General features: G+C 48.7%; 1 protein-coding gene across 1 annotated transcript in view; it reads right to left on the bottom strand.

Annotated features, from left to right (window-relative positions):
* Positions 1-25,389, bottom strand: part of LOC135891612 (adhesion G protein-coupled receptor E3-like) — a 31,886-nt gene extending 6,497 nt beyond the window's left edge. Inside the window, exons 1-16 of the mRNA XM_065419222.1 lie at positions 25,308-25,389; positions 18,814-18,864; positions 17,420-17,563; positions 14,800-14,943; positions 13,062-13,217; positions 12,556-12,632; positions 12,072-12,170; positions 11,371-11,548; positions 10,909-11,028; positions 9,997-10,190; positions 8,904-9,065; positions 7,980-8,174; positions 5,828-6,063; positions 5,154-5,220; positions 4,158-4,249; positions 1,119-1,287 (exon numbers count right to left, since the gene is read on the bottom strand). Of these exons, the coding sequence (XP_065275294.1) occupies positions 1,119-1,287; positions 4,158-4,249; positions 5,154-5,220; positions 5,828-6,063; positions 7,980-8,174; positions 8,904-9,065; positions 9,997-10,190; positions 10,909-11,028; positions 11,371-11,548; positions 12,072-12,170; positions 12,556-12,632; positions 13,062-13,217; positions 14,800-14,943; positions 17,420-17,563; positions 18,814-18,864; positions 25,308-25,335 (2,112 nt within the window). The 5' untranslated portion in view covers positions 25,336-25,389. The remainder of the gene's footprint in view (positions 1-1,118; positions 1,288-4,157; positions 4,250-5,153; positions 5,221-5,827; positions 6,064-7,979; positions 8,175-8,903; positions 9,066-9,996; positions 10,191-10,908; positions 11,029-11,370; positions 11,549-12,071; positions 12,171-12,555; positions 12,633-13,061; positions 13,218-14,799; positions 14,944-17,419; positions 17,564-18,813; positions 18,865-25,307) is intronic.
* Between the last annotated feature and the right edge of the window lie 586 nt (positions 25,390-25,975).

Raw genomic sequence — 25,975 nt, 5'->3', positions numbered from 1 at the left:
ATTCACCTCTATTCGGCATTGGTGAGGCCTCATCTGGAGTACTGTGTCCAGTTTTGGGCCCCACACTACAAGAAGGATGTGGAAAAATTGGAAAGAGTCCAGCGGAGGGCAACAAAAATGATTAGGGGGCTGGAGCACATGATTTATGAGGAGAGGCTGAGGGAACTGGGATTATTTAGTCTGCAGAAGAGAAGAATGAGGGGGGATTTGATAGCTGCTTTCAACTACCTGAAAGGCGGTTCCAAAGAGGATGGATCTAGACTGTTCTCAGTGGTACCAGATGACAGAACAAGGAGTAATGGTCTCAAGTTGCTGTGGGGAAGGTTTAGGTTGGATATTTGGAAAAACACTATTTCACTAGGAGGGTGGTGAAGCACTGGAATTGGTTACCTAGGGAGGTGGTGGAATCTCCTTCCTTAGAAGTTTTTAAGGTCAGGCTTGACAAAGGCCTGGCTGGGATGATTTAGTTGGGGGTTGGTCCTGCTTTGAGCAGGGGGTTGGACTAGATACCTCCTGAGGTCCCTTCCAACCCTGTTATTTTATGATTCTATGATCCTATGAACCACTGCCGCTTGTTGGGGGTGGTTTAATTCCGTCGACAGGAGAGCTCTCTCCCATCGGCATATAGGGGCTACAGGAGAGATCTTATAGCAGCGCAACTGCATAGGTACAGCTGTGCCACTCTAAGGTCTCTAGTGTAGATGTAACCCTTGCCTGCTTGGTGTGGTGCTCTGCCCCCTCTAGTGGCAGCTAGTTCAGCTAGAGATTAATGAGTCTGCTACAGCCTTAACTAAGAGCATGTGGCTTTTAGCCCATGTAGTAGAGGCTCATGCATTTAGCTTCTGAGGTCCCAGGTTCGATCGCACCCACCAGGGGCTGTTTGTGTTATATAGACATGGTCCCTCCTGGCCTTAAAAAAATCTGGGACTCTATGAAAACAGCACAATATAAGCTGCAGGAGAAAAGAGATTGGAGGAGAAAGGCTGAATCTGAAAATAGAGGAAGGAGCAACAGGCACGGAAGACTTGAAAAGAGTGAAACCAAGACAAATGTGAACAAAGAAGCTCTGCTGGCTGGACATTAATGGAGCTGAACAGGTAACAGGACATTGGCTTTACCTGCTGATTGAGGAGACAGTGCACCAGGAAGATGAAGGCTCCCTGCAGGCTGTTGACGATGGTGAATAAATATGCAAGGACCGTGCCTGCTGGGCCGACTTGGAGGAGACCAAGGCTCCATGTGCAGCCCAGAATGAAGAGCTGGGCGATGGCTTTAAATGTCAGTAACCTGGAGTAAAGCAGATGGAGAGAGCCCATTACAACCCTATGCAGAGAGACCAAGTCAGTGGGCTCTGAGCAGGATGGCTTACGCCCTCCAAGTAGCAACTATGCAAAATTCCCCTAGGGACCACTGGTGGGTAATGCATCTAGATAGAGATTCTGCTAACAGGCCCTATGCCAACCAGCTTAGAATGGCTTCTACCATCCCCTTCACTCTCTATGGACCTGCTCCAAAGCGCAGAGAGAGACTGCCATTGACTTCACTGAGTTTGGATCTGGCCCTAGTTTGCCACCCCTTCTGCATCTTGTTCATTTCCTGATTTTGCTGCAAGCAGGCTCTAGACATCAGTACCATACATCTGGGGGCAGTTGTCATTTCAATGAGCTGGACCAGTGAAGGATTTACCTGTTCTCTAATTCCAGGTAGGTATTTCTCCCCCCCTTTTATTCCTGGTACTTCAGGTGAAGTATCAGAGCATCTTACAACCTTGAAGATATTTACCTTCAGAACCACTCTGTGAGGTAGGACGGTGCCCTTATCCCCATTTTCCAGATGGAGAACCAAGGCATAGCGAGATTAAGAATCTTGCCCAACATCACATAGGAAGGCTGTGTTGGATCAGGGAGTTGAACCCAGGTCTCCCACATCCCAGACTAGCACCCTAAGCACTGAATCATCCTTTCTCTCCCGTTCTGATTGATTTGGAAACCGCTATAATAAAGCCCTTCAAGGAGAACACTACATTCGCTAGAAACCATGGCTTGCCATCAAAGATTTGGTCCATCAGTCCTTATACCGCACTCATGATATGGAATAGGTCGCTAAATGATTGAAGGGATTGTTGTGTGCCCATTGCTGTAGCATGTCAGAGTACAATGCAGACTGACGGAACCAGATACTAAAGTCAGCTGACAGCAAAAGTGGCCTTTTGCCATACCAGGCAGATTCAGCCTTTTTGTAACTTCCTTGGTTTCAGCAGAGTTACAGATTTTACCTAAGATTAATTCACGTATAGATATTTGTATAGCACCCAGCATTGTAACATCTGACTTAAACCTATGTTCTGTTCCTAGCTCTGTCACTGGCCTGTGGTGTAACACTGACCACGTCAATTTTCCTCTGTTTCCCCTCACATCCGTTTTGTAGCACAGGCAGTGAGTATATAACCGTGCAGTAATAATAGTTACATAGTAAGAATAAAGGGCTAGGGAATGAGTAGCAAAAACACAAAATACCTGTTGACCAACACCTATAAAATAGCTTTAGCAGTTAGCATAAGTGCAAAGCCTTACAGCCTAAGTAGAAGTAGGTGCTCAATACGTTAGCATAAGTCAGTAAACTAACAGTTATCATAAGTCACAAAATGGCAAAAGGCTTTTTGTTTCTTCTTTTGTAATAATCACGTGTGTTGCAAACTGTTGATGGGTAACTGCAAAAAGACAAAAACCAGTTTTTAAAGTATTTTTAAAGGAGGACATCAGCAAATGCCTAACCACAGGTAACCACAGTAATCCAATTAACGTATGTTAATGACCTTAACCAAGTTAATATACTTACCTATAGAATAAGAACACCCCAACAATCTAAAGGTAAATACATTAAAATCTGGTTTAAAAAAAAAGTTCTGTGTACATATGCATAAAAAATACTAAGGCCTATAAAACATCTAGTCTCTGGAACAGCCGTTAAAATTCTTCATCAGCATCTCAAAAACCAAAATCTGTCTCAATCCTTAATCTCCCCCAAAATAAAGTAGTATATACAGGTAATGGGGCTGGTCGCTCTCACGCTGTTATACTATCTCACTAGTTTAAATTGCTTTACTTAAACTAGTCATTGTGATAATAAAACGTTGACAGTTACAGAATGTCTTCGCTAAGTGCAAGTGTTTTTATTGCTGTGCCCACTCTCCTCAAATTAGGTCTCTTCTCACCATTGTCAGTTACAAATCCCAGCGACCATGGCCACATGTCCAGCTCTTCCAGAAAACACGGCTTTAGCAATTAGATACCAAGAAATCACTGTGCAGTTTTCCTCATGCTGTCTCAGCTGTGCATAGCAAAAGGCATCAAACTAGGCTGAACAAAACACTAGAAAAAGCATCCTTCCTGGAGGAGAGAATCCCGCACTGAATGAGGAAAATGGGACTGGATGATCTAACACATCTTCTCCATTCCTGATATCTATAACTTTCTGCTTGACTGAAAGGACTAAGAGTTCTTACACTAGCCAAAAGAGAAGATGCAGGAGGATCTAACAGAAAACTCTGTACAAGGCAGTCTTGATTATCCATACTTCAGTTATGCAGAACAAGGATTCCCCCAGTTTGTTAATTACATTGAAAATTCCCTTGATTTTAGAGGAAGGATGATGTAGTGGTTAGTGCCCTAATCTAGTACTTGGGAGACCCAGGTTCAATTCTATGCTCTGCCACAGATTTTGTGTGTGACCTTGGGCAAGTCATTTAGCCTCTATGTGCCTCAATTCCCCATCTGTATAATGGGGATAAGAGCCCTGTCCCGCCTCACAGGGGTGTTGGAGGATCAATGCATTAAAGATCGTGAAGCGCTCTGAGATCTGTGGGTGAAAAGTGCTCCATAAAAGCCAGCATACAAAATAGGGGCCCAATCCCATGAGGTGCTCAGCACCTCCTAAAAGGTGCTGCGTACCCTCATCTCTGACCTAAGTCAATAGGCACTGAAGATTCTCAGCTGCTTGCAGGACCAGGTATTCAGTGTTCTGTTCTCCATGACTTTCTGATACCAAGTCTGTATCACGCTGGTATTTCCTCAGTTTAATTGAGCCAAGAGCACCGGTAGCAACCCCCCCTGCAGAAGACTAACTGGACCTCTCAGGCAGGTTTAGTGCTTTCCTACCTTGTGTTTTTGAGGGTGGAGACATCTGTATTGAGGGAGGAGATTTTGTCTCTCAGGAGCCAGAGGGTTGTGATAAAAAATGCTAAATTCATCTGTGGAAACAACACAACAACTCGAGTGGATCAGACCCCAGGTCCATCTAGTCCAGTATTCTGCCTCTGACCGTGGCCAGTACCAAGTGCTTCAGAGGCATGGATAATCTGCCCCCTATATTAGTTCTCCTTGCTCTTTGGTAGCTACAGCTTGATTTAAATCCTGAAGCCTGGGGTTTAATATCCCTTCCAGAACTTTTGTTAGCCCTGATTAGAACAACTCTGGATATTATTCTTGCTACCCATATAAATGCCCAATCTCTTTTTGAATCTTGTTAAAATTCTTCATGTATTCACAGGGCCTAGCACAATGGTACTTTGACCCCCAGATGGGAGCCCCCAGCTGCGATTGTTATCTGAATCCTTCCTGCACCACAAGACATCACTTAGGGCACAGATAAGGCTCCACCATCCCTCTCTCTTCTGAGCTGCTCTGTCTGTCCTCTGTGTTACGTTCCATAAACTTTCCCTCTCTACGTATTGTTGGATCATGGAAGGATTCTTTCAGCTGCCCTCTTCTCCATGTTCCTCCGGCTGCCCAGTTTCACACTTCCCATAGCCGAAGCTCTGGTTTCATTTGTAACACCCAGCCCAGATATTTCCGTCTTCTCTTCTGGATAACTTTGGAGCTAAGGAGGTGCTGAACTCTGACAAATCCCAGCATTTGGTATAAATTCGTTCCACTCCATTGGAAACAAATTGTGTGTGATTTATTAATTATTTATGAATTTACTGTAATACAAATAAAGAAGGTGACATTGTTACCTTGTCACTTTCCAGAGAGTAAATCCACGGTAGCTAGGCCACAACTCACTCCTTAAGCAAACGTTCCAATGTCTGACTCATCTCACTATCAAAGTCCTTTCCCTGCGGCATACACATAATTCATCCTAAATATACCCACCACAATAATAAGGCAGACCGGTCCAAGGAAACTCCAGACAAAGCCTCCCTCTATTGTGAGCCAGCAGCTAAAAGGCAAGAAGAAAAAAGGGTAACAAATTATCCCTGGCATTAAAATGAAGTGAATTCTCTCCTTTTGGTTGTCAGAGTTGATATCTGGGTGGGGTGGGAGATGCAGGGTGAACGCTGCCTGCTTCCCTTTATGACAGTCTCATGGATGTAGATTGCAGAAACTAGTCTTATAAGAACATAACAATGGCCATACTGGGTCAGACCAAAAGTCCATCTAGCCCAGTATCCTGTCTTCCGACAGTGGGCAATGCCAGGTGCCCCAGAGGGAATGAACAGAACAGGGAATCATCAAGTGATCCATCCTCTGTGGCCCATTACCAGCTTCTGGCAAACAGACGCTAGGGACACCATCCCTGCCCATCCTGGCTAATAGCCATCGATGGACCTATCCTCCATGAATTTATCTAGTTCTTTTTTTAACCCTGTTATAGTCGTGACCTTCACAACATCCTCTGGCAAGGACTTCCACAGGTTGACTGTGCGTTGTGTGAAACATATGAAGCAATGGGGATTGTAGAATATATTGTCTCTCTGTAATTCAGCCAATAAGTTGAGTGGGCAATGAGATATCTGTTCTCCCTCTGGGATGGGTTCTGCACGTACTGTTCGGAAGTTCCGTAGCCTTTGTGATTCACCGCTGCAGAAATAGCCACCACCAGGCCTGGGAATCCGTAGCCGAACGGGTACATGAATCTCTTCTTGAACTGGCCGGCGCTGGTGTAATTCACGACCTTCAGGTTCCTGACGGTGAGGAAGAGGTGCAGCCCTTCTAGGAACATCCAGGTGAAACAGGCCAGGAAGAGGAAGTGTAGGAGGCCAGCAATGACAGCACACGCCACCTGGAGGAGACAAAGAGCTCAGGGACACTGAACATCTAGCTCTCTGAGATAGGGGAAACGTTAGTTATTTGATGTGTCCCCTCCAAACTGGGGAGAAAATGGCATCCATGAAATATTTAACAAACCCCTAGGACATCTGGGACTACACACTGCATACTGTGGCCATTCAACTTCATCACAGCACGAGGGGTAGAACTCAGATCCTCCTGGTCCAAAAGCACTAGCTCCTACCTCATAAACTAAAAGAGAATCTCCATTAGTGGTTAACAATATAGGGCTTATGACACGTATTGAGACAGGCTGCTCTGAGTTCAGTTCCCAACCCTGCCACCGACTTCACATGTGACCTTGGGCAAGTCAATTCATCTCCCTGTGCCTCAGATCCCCATCTGTAAAATGGGGATAATGGAATTCTGTCCCCCACCCATTGTCTCATCTGCTTAGACCATAAGCTCTTCAGGGTAGCAAATGTCTCTTCCTCTATGTGCAGTGACCAGCACAATGGAGCTCTGATTTCAGTTGGGTCTCATTGGCTACTATAATGCAAATAAACGACTATAATAGTTGAGGCAGTTCTGACCCCATCCAATAGAGGGCACCGCTGTTTCACTCACACCAGATACTAGGTCAGAATATTTTTTTTTTTCTGGCAAGAACTCAGGGTGAGGAGTAAACCAAGGAAACACACAGACTGAAACATATGCATTGTCCTCACTCTCTGAGCCAGCTCATATTCACAGCTATATGTATTCCACATGTGGGCAAAGGGCATTTTTTAATCTTGGGAAAGATGCATCGGCCCAAATGTGCATCTTCAGCTGTTTGTGGTTGTGAAGTTGCTACCCTAAGTTGCTCAGTCCAGGGTCCCTCCTATGGCTGGGGAGCTGAGGCCAAGGGACAATTAAACTCTGGTGTCCGATACTGATTTTACTGATGCTGGTGTAAATCTGGGGTACCTCCATTGAGGCCAGTGGTGTCAAAGCAGTGTGAGCAAGTTCAGAATCCGGACCACTGAATTTATTCTGGTCATCGTGATACCAGGCATGTGAAGGGGCCCAAGGGCAAAACCAACCCACCTTGATTATTAGTGCATCACACAGGTCGCGGCTTGCAGTGTGTATGCATTGCATGCATGTTCCTTGTATTCCTCCATCTCTCCCTCCACAAGCTGTCTGTGCCATCATCCCATTCTCTTCTTCAAGGACCCCCTGCAAGTCCCCACATGCCTGGACTCATGCCAGGGGCTTTGATCCCACCAACCCCCACCCCACCACTGTCATCTCTCCACATACCATTGTCCCTTATTCACTGTCCTCCCCTACATCATCCCTTGGTAGGGTCTCTGTGAGGTCCCCCTATGATTCCTCTTCCCCCCATGCCAGGGGCTGTGTCCCACCCCCCTCCCACAGTCTTCTCTCCACATGCCATCGTCCCTTATTCGCTGTCCCCCCCATCCTCCCCTGGTAGGTCTCTGTGTGGGCCCCCCACTTGCTTCCTCTTCCCCCCATGTCAAGGGCTCCATATGTGCCCCATTCCCCCTCATTATTTCACTACAGGATCACTTAGGGGCCCCAAACAAGTTCAAGGACCCGTCGTGCTCAGCGCTGTACAAACACCCAGTAAAAGCGTGTCTACACTGCAGCTGGGAGCATGCGTCCCCAGGCAGCAGCCCAGGCTAGCCACCCAAGTACAATCCCGTCCGACCCTCTGGATACTTACTCAGGCAGCTGGCCCAAGCTGCTGGGGCCGCACTGCTATTTTGAGTGCGTTAGCTCAAGTGGAGCTAGCATGTGTCTGTCTGTCCACTCTGGGAGCCGCCCCCGCCCCAGCTGCAGTGGAGACCTAGCTTTGAAGAACTTACGATCTAAATAGACAGGATAGATAAGGGGGGGGGGGATTTTGGATGATTTCTCTACCTTATTGGTGACACTGTCCACCGCGGTGAGGAAGAGCAGGTCGGCCAGGAAGAGGCAGAGACAGAGCTGCAGGTGGAGGGAGGTGCTGACGTTGCGGATGGAGCGGCACAGGAGGAAGGTGAGGATGGCGAGGAAGAGGCACAGCAGGGAGAGGGTCAGTCCCACGTAGGTGATGATGGTCAGTGGGTAACTCTCCTGCAAAAGGAAAAATTAAAGGAAGTGTAAAGTTTGGAAATCACGCTGGAGAAACAGGGGCTTTGAAATAACTGAATAATTTCCCAGGGCAATCAGATCTCTAGCTCCGTTGTTGGAGAACATGGAGGACCCATCTCCTCCCTGCCCCTTTAAATAAAAATAAAATAAATAAATTAATGGAGATATCCTATCTCCTAGACCTGGAAGGGGCCTTGAAAGGTCATCGAGTCCAACCCCCTGCCTTCACTAGCAGGACCAAGTATTGATTTTGCCACAAGTTCCTAAGTGGCCCCCTCAAGGATTAAACTCACAACCCTGGGTTTAGCAGGCCAATGCTGAAACCACTGAGCTATCCCTCCCCCCTTTCACTCGGTAACTCAGAGGAGCAAAACGTGTGTTGAGTTTGCAGCCCCGAGATGATCTCTGGATCTCGTAATGACTGTAAACTAATTGGAACAAATACCCGGCTGACTCATGCCTCGTGCCACCTGTCTGACATCTAACATGCTGACCAAGTGCACCTGATCATGACTTTTCTACTGGCTGGCTCCAGCCATTTTAACTATATTTACAGCCAAAGGCATTACTCCTTTCGTGTAAGTGGTGGACGCCTGCGTTTTGGGTGTCGAAGGGCTCAGGTTTGTTCTTGCAAACAGCCGCAGCGTCTGTGCGAATGCAACCCTAGTTTGTTACACATGGACCATGAGCTTAAGCGGACGGCTGAAATACCTTGATAGCATGTGAAGCCATCAGGATGGCAAAGCTGGACAGGTGATTACAGGTGCAGGTGGTGTGAGTGCTGTTCGCATGGAGAAGAGTGCAGCCCTCAGTAGACCAGGTGCCAGTGAGCTTCCAGAAAACACAGATAATCTTGTCTTCCATTTCCTTTCTCTGGAAACAGACATTGCAGCACCAGCGTCAGCCTCCTCCTTTATGGAGCCAAGGGCTAGTTTAGCCCAAACTAAACCAAAGAGGAGCCAGAGCTTGACAGACAGAGCACTGGGTTGGGACTCAGGGGACTGGGATTGTATTCCTAGCTCTGCCATTGACCTGATGTGCAATCTCTTGAGAAGTCTCTGTGCCTCTGTTTACCCTCCTACCCTTTGTCTCTCTTCTTTGGGACAGGGCCCATGTGTTTGTGCAGTGCCTGGTACAATCAGACTCTTATCTCAGTGTGCCTTTACGTGCACTATAATAATGGATATTGGTTTCACACCAGTATAAGTCCATTGATCTGGACTGGGGTAAACGAGAGCAGAGTCAGGCATCCAAGCCAATGCCCCACTGGTACAAGGTATTGAGGTTTACAAGTTCACCTGGGAATTTCAATGCTTTTTGAAGGCTTTAGGGTGGGTATTGGGGGACCCTTAGCATTCAGCCATTTTCAATTTTAAGTTGAATTGCCTCCTCATTTAAACTTGATGTGGTGGAGAAGGAAGAGCCAGTGGAAAGATTCAAATTGTAGGGCATCTGTGGTACTGATGGGCAAGGAAGATCATTTTAGAAGGACTGAAGGGGGGCATTATGGGTACTGGAGGTCCCAGAGAGGAGGCTGCAGTAGAAAGGTGGAAGGTGACCAGAACCATGGCGAGGGCAGAGAGGAAAAGCCAGATTTTTGGGGAAGATGCAGCATCAAGATTTGAACTCATCTTGGGGGTAGGGGAGGAACCAGAAGGAGTTGAAGATGACCCTCGTTAGTGAGGCCAACTGAAAGAGGATGGCAGTGTTGACAACAGAAGCACAGAGAGAGGACAGTTGAGAAAAGCTCCTGGCCAAGAGGGGGACCCCTTCCATTTCAAGCAGGGACATGATTGCCAATCACCTGTTTATGCTCCAGGGTGACGTAGAAAGGTTTGGAGAGGGGTCCGGGTTTCCCAATGGTCCCACTCACTACCTTGGAATTCAGCGTAATGCTAACCAGGTTGTCATCCCCTGTCAGGTTTTTCTGGTCAATAAAGTTATTGTTCAGGATGGACTCGAGAGTGGCATACGATATGAAGGCAACGACTCCGGAGCCTGCAGGAGCAAAGATGCAAGAGGTGACACCAGAACAGCCTGTGTCCTGTGTCACACCGCAATGAGCTGGAAGAGCTCTTGGCTGGGGGGCGCAGCCGAACCAGCGATGAGAAGGACACAGGTACGGAGAGATGGAACGGCTTCCCCACGTTCGTGCAGAGTGTCAGTGGCAAAATTGGGACTAGACCCCAGGACTCCTTACTCCTTGCACTGGCCAATAAATAACACTTCCTCCTAGGGGCCCATCGGCCAACCAGGACTCAGCAGAGCATGTTGCACTCCAGCTCTGCTGCCGTTAATCCCGGAAAATCCACCCCCGTCCTGCTCTGTCCAAATCCTCCAGCCCTGACGTGCCCTCTGCACAAGGGAAGCCACAAGGGCAGCACTTAATTTGTGCCAGGGCCAGAGCCCCAATACCTCTAGGCTTGGCAGTTCATAGCCCCGGCACCTCCAGGTTTCCTGCATCCGTTATGAAAGTAAAAATGTTGCTCGAGTCCTGGCACCTAATTACTTGAGTCCCGACCCCACTTTCATTACAGATTAAGCACTGCACAGAGGGTTGGTGTAAAGCAACCCAAGACCCCCTGGGGAGTGTGTCAGGGCTGCTTTAAGGTCCCTCTGCAGCACTGGAAGATCTGGCCTCAGCGCTGGAGCTGTGGAATGGGTTTGAGAGGTTGGATTCCTTCCGTTGCCTGTCCAGCCAACTCCCGGATGGTACCTGCTTCGCTGGCGCCAACCACTGTCGTGCAGTCAATGCTCATCAACTCGTTGTCAGCGTTCAGTTCGATCATCTTCCCTGCCCGACTGCAGTTATCCGTAACCCGCAGGGCTGCGATGGCTGGGGGTGGAAGGACAAGTTCTTCACTGTGTGGCTTTGAAAACTACCCTCCATTTAGCACAGAGCCTGATTCTCCTCCCACTCCCGTGGCGACAGGGAGCAAGGCTGCGGTAAAACCAGCAGAGCCAAGAGAAGAATTAGGAGCCCAGATTGTCTTTATGTCCTTTCTGCCTTGCACCTAACACAATGGGGCCCTGCTCCATCATGACTGCGGCTCATAGGCACTACCACAATCCTGCTACTAGCCGAGATCAGAGCCCCGTTGTGCTGGGCACCAGAGGCAAATGTAGCAAGAGACCGCTCCTGCCCCAAACAGCAGGAAGGATTTTTCCTTTTTCTTACTCATCGTGTCTCCCGTGATAGTCTGCGTCTCGTTCCCGGGGCTTGTCAGAGCAGCTACCAAAGCGGCTGATTCTACGCTCTGCAGAAACATTTTGGCTACCAATGCAACGTCCTTCTTGCTCCCATTAGTCTGCTGGGCAGTGGCATTGAAAAGCAAATCGATAGAGGTGGAGACTTCCTGGGGTTTAAACAGAAGACACTCTGGGTACAGCGGGGGCTGTCAAACAGTGGTCCACTGGTTAACAGAGAGATGGTCCCATGGATCCACCATTTATCCTCCCCATTCACCATCACGGAACATCCCAGGGCAGCTACAACTGCTTACATGGATGGGTGATGTTAGGCAGGCTTTTAGGGTCCCCTCCCCATCCACATGCTTCTTATAGTCTGGCCCTCTGCTCCACATGGCTCCCATGCCACCCAGGTACTAGCTCCCATCAAGATACTGCCTCATTATCTTTCTCCAAGACATTCATCACCCACTCTTGGCTGGCAGCTGAAATTCCACTCGCTGTTGGCTCCAGTCTACTCTTCTAGAGTAGAGGCAACTAAACCTTGTTTTCAGCTGCTTTTAAAGACTCCCCCCCAGGTTCATCTTTGGAAGGAAGTATCTGGAAACCGGTTGCAGCAGCTGGGGACGAAGAGGAGGGACTTTGCCTTGGAGGGCAGGGACTGGCAAATACAGGCACACAGCCTCTGACCTTCAGCGGTACTGACTGGTTTCCATTGCCACATGCAGATTCCAGGCTCTTTGAGGTCTGATTCAAGAAGGTGCACAATGGGTTGCTTTGCTGGTTTCCCTGTAGGGGAATCATGGAAAAAGGAGTTAATGCTGTAACATATCTATCTACCCACTCATGGGTGGAAGATGGGTGTCCATGTCCATCCACCTGTTCTGTCCCTCTTAGCCCACGTATCTTTCTATCCATCCTCTCTATCTACCTCTGGCTATTTCTCCATCCACCCATCTTCTCCACCTCTACCCTTCTCTAGGTACCAGCTCTAGTCCATTCATCCTCCCTCTCCATCTTTGTCCATCCATACTACCCAACCCAGAAGCAGCACGCACACTGTCTGAGTGAACTACACAAACTCTACACACACAACCCCCACATCCATTCTCTCCCTTTTCCCCTCTTGCCCTGCACACAAAGATGACCCAATTCAGAATCATTCGACACATACGTGCTGGGTGCTGTTGCCGCACAGGCTTTTGAAATCATCTCCGTGCAGAATCCTGGGCTGGCAGCTGAGGAGATTTTCTAGGGAAGGAAGGAGGGAGCCAACATTGGGGCCTCTCTTATAAGGATCAAAACTCTTTATGACGGGATCAAAGCATCATTACGCTTCCGGGCACAGAAATGAAACCCAGCAAAGTCCAGTCGACAGAAGAGCTGATGCTAAAACTAAAGGGATTGGTTTATGGGGCCCAAGAAGGTGGCACCACTCCAGATGCAACTTTCCCCATAACAACAATATGAAGAAATTCCATGGGCGCAGTTGGCTACTTCCTACAAACATACACAAACATGCAAGGTCTAGCTACACACGCACTGGTTTGTGGGCAGCTTCTGAACCACAGACAGCAACGAGCGCTACTAGAAGGCTCACAGACCGCTGTGAGCCTTTGGGGCCATCAGGACCTGATTATATTCCCTGGGTTTCCCAAGGCGGCTTGTAGTGACTGGTACCTGTGCAGTTCAAGGTGTGGGAGTCACCAGGTTTCCAAGAGGTCCCACTGGCAGAAGAATAACCTGGAGAACATTGGCAGGTGAAACTCCCTCGGGTGTTGTTGCATTTGTTGTGAGGGCCACAGACTGGTGGGTCCTGAGAACATTCATTAACATCTAAACAGAAGAAAATGGAAACAATTATTCATTAATGTCTATACCAGAAAACACAGAATCTATCATTGTGCAGTCGCCATGGGGAAGCATGGATATGCCATGTTATGTTTGCGATGCTACGGTAATTACAGTTACACTCTTTGATAGTCCCTTGACTCTGCCCTGGAGAGACCTTGGAGCAGAGGTGGGCAAACTACGGCCCGCAGGCCATATCCAGCAGGCGGGACCCTCCTGCCCGGCCCCTGAGCTCCTGGCCCGGGAGGCTAGCCCCCGGCCCCTCCCCTGCTGTTCCCCCTCCCCTGCAGCCTCAGCTCACAGTGCCGCCGGCACAATGCTCTGGGAGGCGGGGCTGCGAGCTCCTGGGGCAGCACAGCCGCAGAGCCTCGGCCTCACCCGGTGCTCCAGGCAGCGCGGTAAGGGGGCAGGGAGCAGGCGGGGTTGGATAGAGGGAAGAGGAGTAGAGGGCAGAGGAGTTTGGGGTGGTGGTTGGGGTGCGGGGGTGTGGATAGGGATCGGGGCAGTCAGGAGGGAGAGGAGGGGTTGAATGGGGCAGCAGGGGGGAGTCAGGGGCAGGGGTTCTGGGGGTGGTCAGGGGACAGGGAGAAGGGCTGGTTGGATGGGGCAGGGGTCCTGGGGTGGGAGTGTCAGAAATGAGAGGAGAGGTTTGATGGCACGATGGGGGGCAGTCAGGGGCAGGGGTTCTGGGAGCTGTCAGGGGACAGGGAGCAGAGGGGGTGGATGGGGCAGGGGTCCTGGAGGTCTGTCAGGGGACAGGGAGTGGTGGATGGGACAGGAATGCTGTGGGGGGCATCAGGGGGTGAGAAGCAGGGGGGTCAGATAGGGGGTGGGGGCCAGGCCACGCCTGGCTGTTTGGGGAGGCACAGCCTCCCCTAACCAGCCCTCCACACAATTTTGGAAACCTGGTGCGGCCCTCAAGCCAAAAAGTTTGCCTGCCCCTGCCTTAAAGTAAAGGACAATAAAGGCCTCGTTATCTTTATAAACCATATGCTCTAATTCAACCAGGTTTTTGAGCTTAAGGTAGGAATGGCTGGGTGGAATTCTCTAGCCTGTGATATACAGGAGGTCAGATTATATATTATCACAATAGCCTCATATATCTGAATATGCAGAACAACTGTGTTAACACCCCAGGAGTTCTTGTGAGTCCTTCGGATGGAATCCACTGCCAATACAACAGCAATAGAATTATTGCTCATCACACCAGAAAGTCCATTTCAGTTTTCATGCTGGTCTTTTGAAGGTGCATTGCAAAGGAGCAAACATCTTCAAAAGATGAGCATGGCAACTTAAATTCATAACTCTGCTAGTCACTAAAAATCATGGTCTCAGGCCAGCTCTACAATACAGACCTATATTGGTAAAATACATTCCTCAGGCTCGATGAAAGCGTAGCCGTACCCTTAATCACTGCAGCATGCTCACTAGTCAGTGGAGTACACTGATACATAACTTTTCTGGCAAGTGCAAGAGCTGGTCCCAATGGCATTACAGCAACCACCATTACTCTCGCCCCATTACAGAGCTTCCGCTCGTTTAGCAGTGCTCTGGAGCTGATACTCACCGACACATTTCACTTTTGGATCAGTGAAGTTTTGCTCCCCAGAAGTAGATGCAAACCCACGTTTGCAGGTGCAGTGGTAGCCCCAAAGAACGTTTTTACAGGTTGCAAAAACAGGACAAGTAGACGAATTCTGACACCTGTCAACTGTGAAAGGAAGAAGGAACCATGTCATTTAAAGAGAGCAATGGATAACCCTTTGCAACTTGTGTTTGACTTCTTCAGTGTGGTTCACATTCATTCATTAACCTTGTTAGTCATGCAGCAAGGGAGAAAGAGTGGACCTAACAGAGCAGGTGGTTGAGGTGGGAGGATGAAGGCAGCTGGCCTCTCTTCTCAAGACATCAGGCAAAGGATCAAGAAAAGGCCTCCATCCCTCTCCCCTGAAGCTACTCCATGTTCACCACTTTTATATGGCTATGATCTATTTTGTACGAAGTATGCCTTGTGTGGTATCGTTTGGAAACTCATAATCTGCTGAATATTATTATCCTGTTGAAATGTATGTAATAATAGTACATGTGAAATTATGAGATTTTCCTGTCTGATTGTTACTGAAATGTGTTGTAATTCTCGGTAGTACCCATAAACCACTTCCTCAGAGACAAAGACACACTGGCATGCCAGCAACATGCTAAAGAGAAATCCCCTGGATAATCAGAGATTCACCAACTGTGGAGTCGTAAGCAGGAAATTTACACATCAGCTGAAAGACAGTCTGGCGCTCACATACTGCCTACCCACATGACCCAACAAGGGTTTTTCCAATACACAAGGATTGGGGGGTAAGAAGCGGGACAAAAATGTCTGTATCCCCGCTCCTGTCTACCTTATATCTCTCTGCTTATAACATCAATGAATCCTTGAAAAACACTGAACTAAGGGGAGTGGTCCCAGAATGGAAGGAAATCCAGCCTGTGAACTGAGAACTGCCTGTAGCATCTGGAGTGGTGAGAAGGATGTTGGCTTCAAATCTTATTTAGCTTGGTAACGTTTAGGAATTAGCTTGAGGTTTTATATTTGTATTTCATTTGTAACCATCTCTGACTTTTGTGCCTTACCACTTAAAATCTCTCTCTCTCTCTCTCTCTCTCTCTCTCTCCCTCTTTAATAAATACGTTTTATTGTTTTATCTACACCAGTGTGTTTGGGAAACCTCTACTTGAGATAACAAAGGCTGGTGCATAAATATTAAGCTTTATTGGAATGTTGGACTATCAATGAGTTTATACTGTCCAGGGGTCTACTGAGCAGTATAAGACACACATTTCTGGGGAGCCAAGGCTGGGAATGGGGATATATGGCTGTTTCCCTGTATCTATTCATGGATGGCTGAGACAGCATTCATGTAAACATCTGGGAGTGATTTTGCAGGCTGGTATCTGTGCATGAGCAGGCCAGGAGTGGCTGGTCTGACAGTAAAGTAGCCTAAAAGGAACCCAAGGCTAGAGAGTTAAGGGGACACAGCAGTTCAGGTTGCACCCTGGGGAATGTCACAGTAAGATTGAAGGATGGGATTTGGGGGAAGGGAGGTTCTGATCCTGTGGACAGGTTACAGTGAGTTTTAGTCCAGAAAGAGACTAATCCCCCGATAGGGTCACCATTTTGTCTTAAAATCCATGTCTACCAGCAGCAGCAGCAAGAAATAATTTTGAAGGGTTCTGGTTACGTTGCTGTCAGTAAAGATCTTGACTCCAAAGCTCAATGCATGGCCGTCGTTGCAAGCATAAAAGTAACTCCAAAGGTCATGGTGTGAGTGGCCTGGCAAAGGCAAGATTTCCTGCTGAGACACTCATCCACGCCTAGGGAGTCATGCAGAAATAAGGGAACCAAGCCTGGCCAGGCGCTGGGTGGGGACTCAGAAGAGCTGGAATCTTGGCTCCCATTCCAGGCCCTGGAGAGGAGTGTCCACTAGTGGGCACAAACTCTTCTGTATTCTCAGACCCAAGCTTGGCTCCTTCATCTTCATCCTCGTCCCAAATTTGTCCCTGTCCCAGTGCTGTCTCTTCCCATCTCTGGTTCTTGTCCTTGTCCTAATCGGAATGCCTCAGGTGTCTCATCCCAGTCCTGGTGTCCTTTCTCAGCCAGTTCCCCTGCACCCAATCCTCCCCTCGCAGTCCCGGTCTCCTTTCCCAGCCAGTCCCAGTTCCCCTGCATCTCGGCTCCTCATTCCATTTGATTCTCTCCTCCCCTCTTCATTTCCAGCTGTGCCCACTGCCAGCCCCCCAACATTCCCCAGTCCCACAGAGTCCCAGTTGCAGTGTCCCTCCCCAGATACTTAGTCCAATCTCACTGTTGTTCCCCCAGACCAGCTTCCCCCTGCACCCTGTTGCCTGGACAGATCTGTCTCCCCGCCCTACTTCCACACACTGGTTGCCAGTCCCAGTTCCATCCCACCACTCGCACCTGCTTGGTTACCCTCTATTGTTAGCATGCTAGCTCGATGTAAGTGTAGACGTACCCTTAATCCCTGTAGCATGCTCGCTAGTCAGTAGAGTACACTGATCCATAACTTTCTGGCAAATGCAAGAGCTGGTCCCAATGGCATTAGAGCAACCTACATTACAGTCGCTCAATTACAGAGCTCCCGATCACTTAGCTGGGCTCCGGAGCCGACACTTACCAACGCACTTCACTGTTGGATCAGTGAAGTGTTCCTCCAAAGAACTAGATATAAACCCAGGTTTGCAGGTGCAGTGGTAGCCCGTGGTGATGTTTTCACAGGTTGCAAAAGAAGGACAAGTAGTCGAATACTGACACATGTCAGCTGTGAAAGGAAGAAGGAACCATTCATTTAAAGAGAGCAACAGATAACCTTTTGCACCTTTTGTTTGACTTCCTCAGTGTGGTTCATGTTCATTCATTAACCTAGTTAATCATGCAGCGAGGGAGAAAGTGTGGACCTAACAGAGCAGGTGGCTGAGTTGGGAAGACCCAGGCAGCTGGCTACTCTTCTCAACACATCAGGCAAAGGATCAAGAAAAGGCCTCCATCCCTCTCCCCTGAAGCTAGGGAAAACAGGAGGACATAGGAAGGGTAGCTGTGACACCCTCTACCCCATGTTCACCACTTTTATACAGCTATGATCTATTTTGTACAAAGTATGCCTCGTGTGGTATCATTTGGAAACTCATAATCTGATTAATGTTATTATCCTGTTGAAATGTGTGTAACAAACACTACATGTGAAATTATGAGATTTTGCTGTATGATTATTACTAAAATATGTTGTAATTCCTGGGTAGTACTCATAAGCAAGTTCCTCAGAGACAAGGACAGACTCGCATGCCAGAAACATGCTAAAGAGAAATCTCCTGGTTAATCGGAGATTCACCAACTGGGGAGTTCTCAACAGGAAATGTACAAATCAGCTGAAAGACAGTTTAGTGCTCAAATACTGCCTACCCACAGGACCCAGCAAGTGTATTTCCAGCACACAAGGATTGGGGTGTAAAGAGGGGGACAAAAATGCATGTAACCACCTCTCCTGTCTACCTTATCTCTCTCTGCTTATAACATCAATGAATCCTTGAAAAACACTGAACTAAGGGGAGTGGTCCTAGAATGAAAGGAAATCCAGCCTGTGAACTGAGAACTGCCTGGTGTGGTGAGAGGGATGTTGGCTTCAAATCTTATTTAGCTTGCTCGGGTTTAGAAGTTAGCTTGAAATTTTATCTTTTTATTTCTTTTGTAACCAGTTCTGACTTTGGTGCCTTACCACTTAAAATCATTCTCTCTCTCTCTCTCTCTCTCTCTCTCTCTCTCATTAATACTGTTTTATTGTTTTATTTAAACCATTTTGTTTCATTGAAGTGTTTGGGAAACCTCTACTTGAGATAACAAAGGCTGGTGCATAAACATTACCCTTTGTTGGAAAGTCAGACTATCTATGAGCTTATACTGTCCAAGAGTCTACTGAGGAGTATAAGACGCACATTTCTGGGGAGCCAAGGCTGGAAGGATACACCCGGGTTCGGATCTGGAGTATTTTGTCCCTGTTTCTTGGCATCAACTTACCATCACTGGTGAAACATTGAGTCCCCTTGAAGCAGACGAGCCAGCAAAAGCCTGAAAGAGGAGAAACAACCAAGGATGCTCTTACTGCACTGGGTTTTAGTGCTGTTACCCTGTAGGAGGCTGTGTGGCCTAGTGGATAGAGCAGTAGGCTGGGAGATCAGGGTGTTAATCCTGGCTCAGTCACTGACCTGCCACTTGACCTTGGACAAGTCCTTACCCCTGTCGGTTTTCCCTTGGTCCATCTTTTCTATTTAGACTGTAAGTTCAAGTCGAGCACTGTGTCCCTACAGTGCCTAGCACAGAAATGCCTTGATACCAGTGGAAACCCCCAAGCATGTCTTGAATATAGTCTATAGATAATAAAAACAATTTTGGGGGATTTTCAGTGGGCCAAACCGTCCTCATGGGGAGGATGGGGACCTGTAAAACAATAGGGTTGGAAGGATTCAATTTTTATTGGTAGATGTTGGTAAACGTCAATTTCGCCATACACACCGAAACCCATGAAAAAACATTTCCATCAATAACTATTGAAATTGACTGATAGGAAAAATACGAAAAATACTGCTTGAGAACTTATTACGGTTTGATTTAATGATCTTTACTTTATATATTGTGACTTGATATTGACAATTTCTGTTTTAACAATTACAGAGCTTTAACTTTGTGAATCTCAAGGTTTACTGTCTTTAAACAAATATTGGCTGACTTCCCCCATGGCCTGACCCCTCCATAGTTTCCCACAAACCAAGAAAATTTTAATTGAAATTAAAAAAAAAAAAATCAAGTTGTGCTTAGCCTACAAACCAGTGTGGCTCCATTGACTTTAGCAGAGCTAGAGCGACTGATGAGCTGGCCTCAGTCGTTAAACCCAAAGGGAGTTTTGTCTGTGTAAACACTGAGTGAGGACACTCAGGTTTGTCTCGTTCCCACACCTACACTGTAAGAGAGTGACTCACTTCTCCTATTACCCAATGTCCCCACTGCACATTTATCAGATCATCTCAGAACATGGTTTCAAAGCCATTTCTTTGTAATCTGCTGCCGCAGTACTGCTGTGAATCAACTGACCCTCTGCTACCTTCATTGACAGCTCAGCCTCAGAAACGTGCTTTGGATGCCACCATCAGAAGCCGAACTACTCAGCAAAAACCCCTCTGGAGCTGGGAACGCAGGAGGAAATCTCAGAAGTTTACTTCTGTTCTCTGCACTGCAGCAGCCCTGGAGAATGGCTACTTGATGCTTCCTCTCCCACACTCAGCTGGAACTAAGAAATGCCGAGGCACATGGTGATGATTTAAAAACAAAGGGACCAAACCTTTTGGGATCAAAAATATTTTCAGCTTATTTTACCCCCTACGGATTCAGCAGTTTACAATAGAACAACAGGTCATGCCAGGCACAGTAGAAGCAGAGGAGCTCACAACCCTTGGCAGTGGGCTTTTCCCAACTCTCACCGCTTTGTGTTTGGGATCCAGCACTTTGCAGCCCATTACACGAGGTACTTTCCCTTGTGGATCCGAGATGGCTGGACATTAGAGGAAGGAGGATCTGGGACAGTTCTCCAATAGGACTAGTGGTGGGAAATAACCCGACTAGTCTGAAGATGGAATTCACCCCATTCATATAATTCTGTTAATCAGGCCTGCACAACTCGTAAAAAGGCGAGGGCCATATTACTCCAAAGAAAATAGCTGAGGGCCGAACCCCCCCGGCCCTGCTGAAACACCGCCCCCACAGCGCCACCCACCCCCGCCGAAACACCCCCCCCAGCACCCGTGTAAGCAAGCAGGACGCACCCCCGGCAGCGCCTCCTGCTGGTCTTCTTGGGAATTAGCTCATACAGCCATTGGAGCGCCCTCTGCAGGCCGGTGTCCCACTGCCGCTGGCCCCGTGTCCCTCCCAGACCCCGGTGCCCTTTGATCTGGAGTGTTGCCCCCTGGCAATACCCCCACACTCTGGCTCTAGGTCTCCCCTCTCGCCCGCTTGCCTCCTCAGCCACCCCTCCCCCGCCGCCGGCTCACCTGCCCCCCCCCCCCGCTCGCCTCTTCAGCTGCCCGTGTAACAACAGAAAAACCTCCCTCTCCCAATTGCCCCCCCACCACTGTCCCCCCACCCACTCGCCTCCTCAGCCACCCCTCCCCTGCCGTCGGCTCACCTGCGCCCCCGCTCGCCTCCTCAGCCACCCCTCCCCCGCCGTCGGCTCACCTGCGCCCCCGCTCGCCTCCTCAGCCACCCCTCCCCCGCCGTCGGCTCACCTGCGCCCCCCGCTCGCCTCCTCAGCCACCCCTCCCCCGCCATCGGCTCACCTGCGCCCCCGCTCGTCTCCTCAGCCACCCCTCCCCCGCCGCCGGCTCACCTGCCCCCCCAGCTCGCGTCCTCAGCCCCCTCCTCTGGCTCAACCCCCCGCTCACCTCCTCAGCCCCCCCTACACCGCCGCCGGCTCACCTGCCCCCTCGCCCGCCTCCTCAGCCCCCCCTCCGGCTCACCTGCCCCCCCAGCTCGCGTCCTCAGCCCCCCTCCTCCCGCTCACCCCCCCCCCGCTCACCTCCTCAGCCCCCCCTCCCCTGCCGCCGGCTCACCCGCCCCCTCCTCGCCTCCTCAGCCCCCCCCTCCAGCTCACCTGCCCCCCCAGCTCGCGTCCTCAGCCCCCTCCTCCCGCTCACCCCCCCCGCTCACCTCCTCAGCCCCCCCTCCCCTGCCGCCAGCTCACCCACCCCCCCCTCGCCTCCTCAGCCCCCCCTCCAGCTCACCTGCCCCCTGCTCGCCTCCTCAGCTCAACCTCCGGCTCACATGCCCCCCGCTCGCATCCTCAGGCCCCCCCTCCCCCGCTGCCGGCTCACCTGCCCCTCCGCTTGCCTCCTCAGCACCCCCCCCCCCGGCCCCCGGCTCACCTGCCTCCCGCTCGCCTCCTCACCCCTCCTCCCCCACCGCCAGCTCACTTGCCTGGCCTTTTATCTTCTGCCGCTGCCCCCACCTCCTGCCATTGGCTCACCCTCACTCTCCAGAGTCCAGCCTGACATTGGCCCCTTCACCACCCTGCCCACCCGCCGGCCAGCCAACCGGCCGGCCAGCCAGTCAGCCGGCCGTTGGCTTGCCTACTCACCCCCCGGCGGGCCGCACAGGGAGCCCACCTACTCACCCCCCCGCGGGCCGCACAGTGAGTCCACGTGGGCCGCCTGTGGCCCGCGGGCCGTATGTTGTGCAGGCCTGTGTTATATGATGGGACTGTGTACAACAGCAGGTGCCTGGACTCAATGACCGAGATGGTCCCATGTCCTAAGGAAGTTTTACTGACTAAATCCACCATTTGTTATATGGCTTCTCTGAGTTGCATCATGAGTTACACAGCGGTTCTCAAACTTGCCAGACTACTGCACCCTTTCAGGAATCTGATTTGTCTTGCATACCCCCAAGTTCACCACGCTTAAAAACTACTTGCTAACAAAATCAGACATAAAAATACAAAAGTGTCATAGCACGCTGTTACTGAAAAATTTCTGACTTTCTCATTGTTATGATATCATTATAAAATAAATCATTTGGAATATAAAGACTGTACTTACATTAGTGAATAGTACATAGAGCAGTATAAACAAGTCATTGTCTGTATGAAATTTTAGTTTGTACTGACTTCGCTGGTGCTTTTTATCTCGCCTGTTGTAAAACTAGGCAAATATCTAAATGAGTTGATGTACCCCCTGGAAAACCTGTGCGTACCCCCAGGGACAAGACTCTCCAAGCACGCAGTCAACTCAGCCTGCTTGTGTCCCTCTTATTCTGTCCTCCCACTCCACCTCTGCTCTTTACCCTCCTTCTCTCTAGCTAAGGCCCTGATCCTGTGATGATCACCATATGAGGAGATCCCTACGCCCGTTAAAGTCAATCAGACTCCATAGGGGGCTCCTTGCAGAATCGGGGCCAAAAAGAGCATAATCCCTTTGGGGCGGGAATTGTCTTTTGCTATTTAGCTTTACAGCACCTAGTACAATGGGGCTCTGATCTGCCAGGAGCAGCTGTAAGAACATCAGTAACGTATTGATTCACAAGCCATAACAATGAATTCATAATCGACAAGGAACAATAAATCGCAAAGGATTCAGTGTGATCGGTAGCACATGGACTTACTTATTAGCTAGTAATGACTAATAATAAATCTACACCAGTCCTAGCCACCAGCGTATTCATAGATTTAGAGGCCAGAAGAGATCACTGATCATCTAGTCCAGGGATCAGCAACCTTTCAAAGTGGTGTGCCAAGTCTTCATTTATTCACTCTAATTTAAGGTTTTGCATGCCGGTAATACATTTTAATGTTTTTAGAAGGTCTCTTTCTATAAGTCTATAATATATAACTAAACTATTTTGTATGTAAAGTAAATAAGGTTTTTAAAATGTTTAAGAAGCTTCATTTAAAATTAAATTAAAATGCAGAGCCCCCGGACCGGTAGCCAGGACCCCGGCAGTGTGAGTGCCACTGAAAATCAGCTCGTGTGCCGCATTCGACACCCGTGCCATAGATTGCCTACCCCTGATCTAGTCTTACCTCCTGCATAACATGGGCCACAGAGCTTCCCTGAATTAATTCCTGCTTCAACTCCAACAGCTGTGGCTGAGCTAGAACCCAGTTTAGAAAAACATCCAGCGATGAAGAATCCACCACAACCCTTGGAAAGTTGTTACAATGGTTAAAGACCCTGACTGTTAAAAAAAAATGGACATTGTCCAGTCTGAAGTTGTTTAGGTTCAACTTCCAGCCATTGGGTCTTAAGCCTTTGTCAGCTAGATTGAAGAGCCCTCTATTATCAACTTGCTGTTCCCCGGGAAGGTGTTTCTAGACTGTGATCAGGTCACCCCTTAACCTGCTCTTTGATAAGCTACTGGGGTCTCTCACTGTACGGGACATTTTCCAGTCCTCTAACCATTTTCATAGTTCTTCTCTGAACCGTTTCCTTTTATCGACATCCTCCTTGAACTGTGGGCACCAGGACTGGACACAGGATTCCAGCTGCTGTTGCACAAGGACCAAATACAGAGGTAAAATAACCTCTCTGCTCCTACTCCATATCCCCCTGTTTATACATCGAAGGATCACGTTAGCCCCGGTTGACTATAGGATTCCCCTGGGAGCTCGTGTTCAGCTCATTATCCACCATGACTTCAAGTATTCTTCAGAGTCACTGCTTCCCAGGAGAGAGTCCCCCACCTGTAAATACATCCTAGACTTAACATTTGGCCATACTGAGGCACCGACTGTTTGATTGCATCTAGCTCACCTAAGGATGCAGCTCGCTCTGTATCAGTAACCTGTCCTCTTTATTATTTACTGCTCCCCCACTCTGTGGGTCTTCTACAAACCGCTGAACATGAGCTCCCAGTGTGACACTGTGGCCGAAAGAGCTAATGCAATCCAGGGATGCATGAACAGGGGAATCTCGAGTAGGAGCAGAGAGGTTATTTTACCTGGGTACCTGGCATTGGTGAACCGCTGCTGGAATTCTGTCTCCAGTCCCGGTGCCCACAGTTCGAGAAGGGTGGTGATAAATGGGAGAGGGGTCAAAAAAAGCCAGGAGAATTAGAGGATTGGGGCACATGTGTAGGTGAAATATTCAAAGAGCTCGAGCTATTTAGCTTAAGGAAGAGAAAGTTAAGGGTGACTTGATTACTGTTTATAAACATCTACACAAATATTTAATATTGGGCTTTATAATCTAGCAGAGAAAGGTGTAACACAATCCAATGGCCGGAAGTTGAAACTAGACAAATTCAGACTGGAAAGAAGGCGTACATTTTTGACAGCGAGGGTAATTAACCATTAGAACAGTGGTTCCCAAACTTGTTCCGCCGCTTGTGCAAGGTAAGCCCCTGGCCCACGCCGCTTCCAGCATCTCCCATTGGCCTGGAGCAGTGAACCGCAGCCACTGGGAGCCGCGATCGGTTGAACCTGCGGACGCGGCAGGTAAACAAACCAGCCCGGCCCGCCTGGGGCTTTCCCTGCACAAGCGGCGGAACAAGTTTGGGAGCCACTGCATTAGAACAATTTACCAAGGTTCATGGTCGAATTCCCATCCCTGACAATTTTAAAATCAAGATTGGATGTGTTTCTAAAAGATCGGCCCTAGGAATTATTTTGGGGGTAGTTCTCTGGTCTATGTAGACAGGACGTCAGACTAGATGCTCACACTAGTCCTGTCTGGCCTTAGAATCTGTGGTTTTTTAACTTTATCGGTGATGATTTTATGTGTTCTTCCAGGTCATTGATCAAACGAGTGTTCATTTCAAGAGTCACAGATCTGGGCTGAATGCCCATCAGTGAAGGGCCCTACACAGATCCCAACACAATTATTACGGCAGCAGACGGTCATGGACCCTTGTGCTAGGCGCTGTTCAAACAGAGAACAAAGAGAGGTTTCCTGCCCCAGAGAGCTTAAGCTAAGGTTCTTTTTTGCCAAGCCCCCGTTGGAAGAAAATAACCCAATTCCTTTCAAACTTACCCAGAAGGTGGGAGATGAGCTGCTTCATGGTGGCCACTGCCTTCTGCAACAAGACAAGAATACCGCATCTACTTGGTCCTCTTGTGATTTTTCTCAGGGGAAGTTTGCTGAGTGACACAGTTTTTACTGGGGCTTTTTATCACAGTTCCTTATCTCAACTGTGTCTCTCTTGGGACAGATACACCTCCCCTGCCCACGATGGCCTCTAAGCATCTAGCTAATGTTTGTTATGAGGGTAAACCTACCTCCAGTGGTGCTGGATCTAGGGGTGCTGCCATGCCCCTCAGGTTGAAGTAGTAATAACAAACACCAGATACATGTTTCATAATGACTCATCCACTCCATTGGCCAAACCGGACAACTTCTACGCAAAAGAATAAATGGACACAAATCAGACGTCAAGAATTATAACATTCAAAAACCAGTCGGAGAACACTTCAATCTCAATTACAGACCAAAAAGTCACAATTATTCAACAAAAAAACCTTCAAAAACAGACTCCAACAAGAAACTGGAGAACTAGGATTAATTTGCAAACTGGACACCATTAAATTGGGCTTGAATAAAGACTGGGAGTGGATGAGTCATTACACAAACTAAAAACTATTTCCCCATGTTAATTTTCCCCCTACTGTTACTCACACCTTCTTGTCAACTATTTGAAATGG

This window comes from Emys orbicularis, chromosome 19 (genome assembly GCF_028017835.1).
Source record: "Emys orbicularis isolate rEmyOrb1 chromosome 19, rEmyOrb1.hap1, whole genome shotgun sequence".
Lineage (NCBI taxonomy): Eukaryota > Metazoa > Chordata > Testudines > Emydidae > Emys > Emys orbicularis.
The sequence above is the reverse complement of the archived record's forward strand: the minus strand, read 5'-3'. Positions and strand labels throughout refer to the sequence as shown.